The sequence below is a fragment of the Bison bison genome, unplaced genomic scaffold, assembly GCF_000754665.1.
Source record: "Bison bison bison isolate TAMUID 2011002044 unplaced genomic scaffold, Bison_UMD1.0 scf7180017864378, whole genome shotgun sequence".
In the NCBI taxonomy this organism is placed as follows: Eukaryota; Metazoa; Chordata; class Mammalia; order Artiodactyla; family Bovidae; genus Bison; species Bison bison.
Genome location: NW_011494950.1, coordinates 5644872 through 5647349, shown reverse-complemented (window position 1 = coordinate 5647349; position 2478 = coordinate 5644872). Strand labels below are relative to the sequence as shown.

At 42.5% G+C, this 2478-nt stretch overlaps 1 protein-coding gene across 1 annotated transcript in view; it reads left to right on the top strand.

Moving 5' to 3' along the window:
* Positions 1–2228: 2228 nt before the first annotated feature.
* Positions 2229–2478, top strand: part of PARP8 (poly (ADP-ribose) polymerase family, member 8) — a 197309-nt gene continuing 197059 nt past the window's right edge. Inside the window, exon 1 of the mRNA XM_010857180.1 lies at positions 2229–2466. Within this exon, the coding sequence (XP_010855482.1) occupies positions 2464–2466 (3 nt within the window). The 5' untranslated portion in view covers positions 2229–2463. The remainder of the gene's footprint in view (positions 2467–2478) is intronic.

Sequence of the window (2478 nt, the reverse complement as noted above, 5' to 3'; positions counted from 1 at the left end):
ATAGCAACCCCTCAGACTCAACCTCTGCCTTTTTGACTCTGATTCTACCACAAAGGCAAGTTATCACACTGCTGTTTCCATGGTTGACCAAGTCTGCTGGGCATTCCCATGGGCATTTGCTACTGATAACACCATTTGGGAAAGGGGACTGTTGTCTTTGACAATCCTGCCCTCAACCTCTTTTCTTAATCCCCATGGAATAGCAGAGCTCACGCTTTTACTTTAGACTTTACTGAGGGCTGGGATTCATTTGAGAAAGGAAGTTCACTGCAGGAAAGAGAAATATAACTGCCACTAGAAGAGGCTATTTTGAGAAGCCATAGGCTCCAGGCCGCCCTCAGAATCCATTATAGGACTTCTTGTTGGCCTAACTCCTGGCCTGATGCCATTAGTGGGGCCAGTTTACTCAGCAGTGAGACTTCTGAACGTTTATTTTCCTTAAAGTTCAGTTCAACTGCTGAAAGATTTGGATAGAGGAAAAGGTTCATTGCCCATCAGGTCCCACCTTAGCTAATGAACCCTTCTGTGCCTCAGTCTCCTCTTTTCTCAAATATGAAGAATAACAGTATAGCGTCCCTAGAGGGTTATTGTGAATTAAATGTTAACATAAGTAAAACTTTTAGAGCAGTATCAGGCTGGGCTACTAAGTTCTGAATAAGTGCGAGTTATAAATAGCTACATCACACCGTTGAACTTGCTGCCACATTTCCATTATGTTACACTTCTGCAGTTGAATATTTTAGCATAGGTGAGGAATTTACATTTTTTTTTCTAGTAAATTCTATCGGTTGGCTTGGGATCATTTTTATAAACCAGTGGAACATTTTTGGCTAGACTCTATCATCTAACACATAGATTATTACGTCCAATTACTATAGCATGTCACAGAAATTGTCTCTCATTGTGAAAAAATGATTCCTTTTTAAAGCATAGTGATTGAGGGTCTGCTATTTACTATGTTCCTGAAGGCATGTGTGTGTGTGTGTGTGTGTGTGTGTGTGTGTGCCCGCGCGCGCGCACAGTGTTTAAGGTAGGGATATAACCTCCTCATCTCAAAGGTGAATATAGTTTTTAATAAGACCACAAATAATCTAAATGTTTAAATAAGAGTCTGAGATGAGGTGGGGTAAGCAGGACACTGGCTTGTGAGCTGAGTTTGAAAGCACCATGTCATAAAGATCTCGCTTAGCAACATTGATGGCTTGGAAGTTTTTATTAGAGAAACTTATCTTGTACAAATGCAGATAGAAAAGTTTTTTTTTCCTTATCCCTTAAAATTTAAAAATATTTAAGTATACTGCACCTTCAGGGCATGAACAGAGTGAGGTTAGCTTTGTTTAACCAAAACACGGCAGCCTGTAAAGCCTGAAAAAAAAAAAAATGTAGGGCAAATCACAAGAAGGCCTATTTTATGGAGTGAGTAGTAAACCAGGAGGTGATCCAGGGCAAAACATTCCATGCCTTTAAAACGATTTCAAATTTATTTGTGGAAAGAGTACTACTTTGGGAACACAAGCTTGATGGATAGACAACTATAAAATTATCTCTTGTGAGCTCATAGATTTTAAGTTTTTCGGGAATTTAGAGCACAGGACGGCAGGAGGAAGTGTTCATGATACCCAGTGTTAGGAGAAAGAGAAGAAAGTGCTTTTGGCAGCCAAGGGGCCTGTACAAAGCAACATGACCAGGAAAGACTTGAACCTGTCCTGCCCTAGTCAAGAAGCATTTCAGGAAGGGTGAGCAGCAGATGAGCCTCTACTCGAAGACTGCAGTGGTCCAAGTAATGCAGATGAACGTTTCCTCTTATAATTCACAATGAATGTGATGTATTCCAGGCTGTACAACAAATCATTTTGTGTTTTCTTTCTGCAAGACAGAGGAGTTGGGGCATATGATCTCTGGATGCTTTTCTCTCTAGAATCTAAAGACTCCATAAGGGATCACAGCCATTCCTAATTCTCCTAAAGAGCACATAGTCACTGTCAGCATCAGAACTGAACTGATTAAGGGTCTGAGCCAGTTTGACAACTCTTGGGTACTCTTAGTGATAAGGAAGCACATTGAAGCTGGACTATCTATAAAGAGGCTGAACTCATTCATGCATTCAGACAGCAAGCATTTTCGCCTCCCCGTTATATTCCAGGCACTGCACCAGGCACTGGGGATGCAGAACCAGGCGAGACATGCGCTGCTCAGGGAAGCCGTCCCAGCGGAGAAAAGATTAACAAGCCCGTCCTAGGGCACATGGCAGTGCAGAGGCAGGACAGCTACCTCGGCCCAAGTTGTCCTCAGGCAGAACAGAAAGTGAGGCTCAGAGCACTATCTCAGTTCTAGGCAAGACAACAGGATTGTAGCAGCTTCTCTTGACTGACTGGCAAAAGGGTGGCATTAAACAACAAGCCAAACAGATATCCATCCTTGACGGAGACCCTGGCACGTGCCAGTTGATTCTGCCAATTTTTCATGGACGGAAAGACC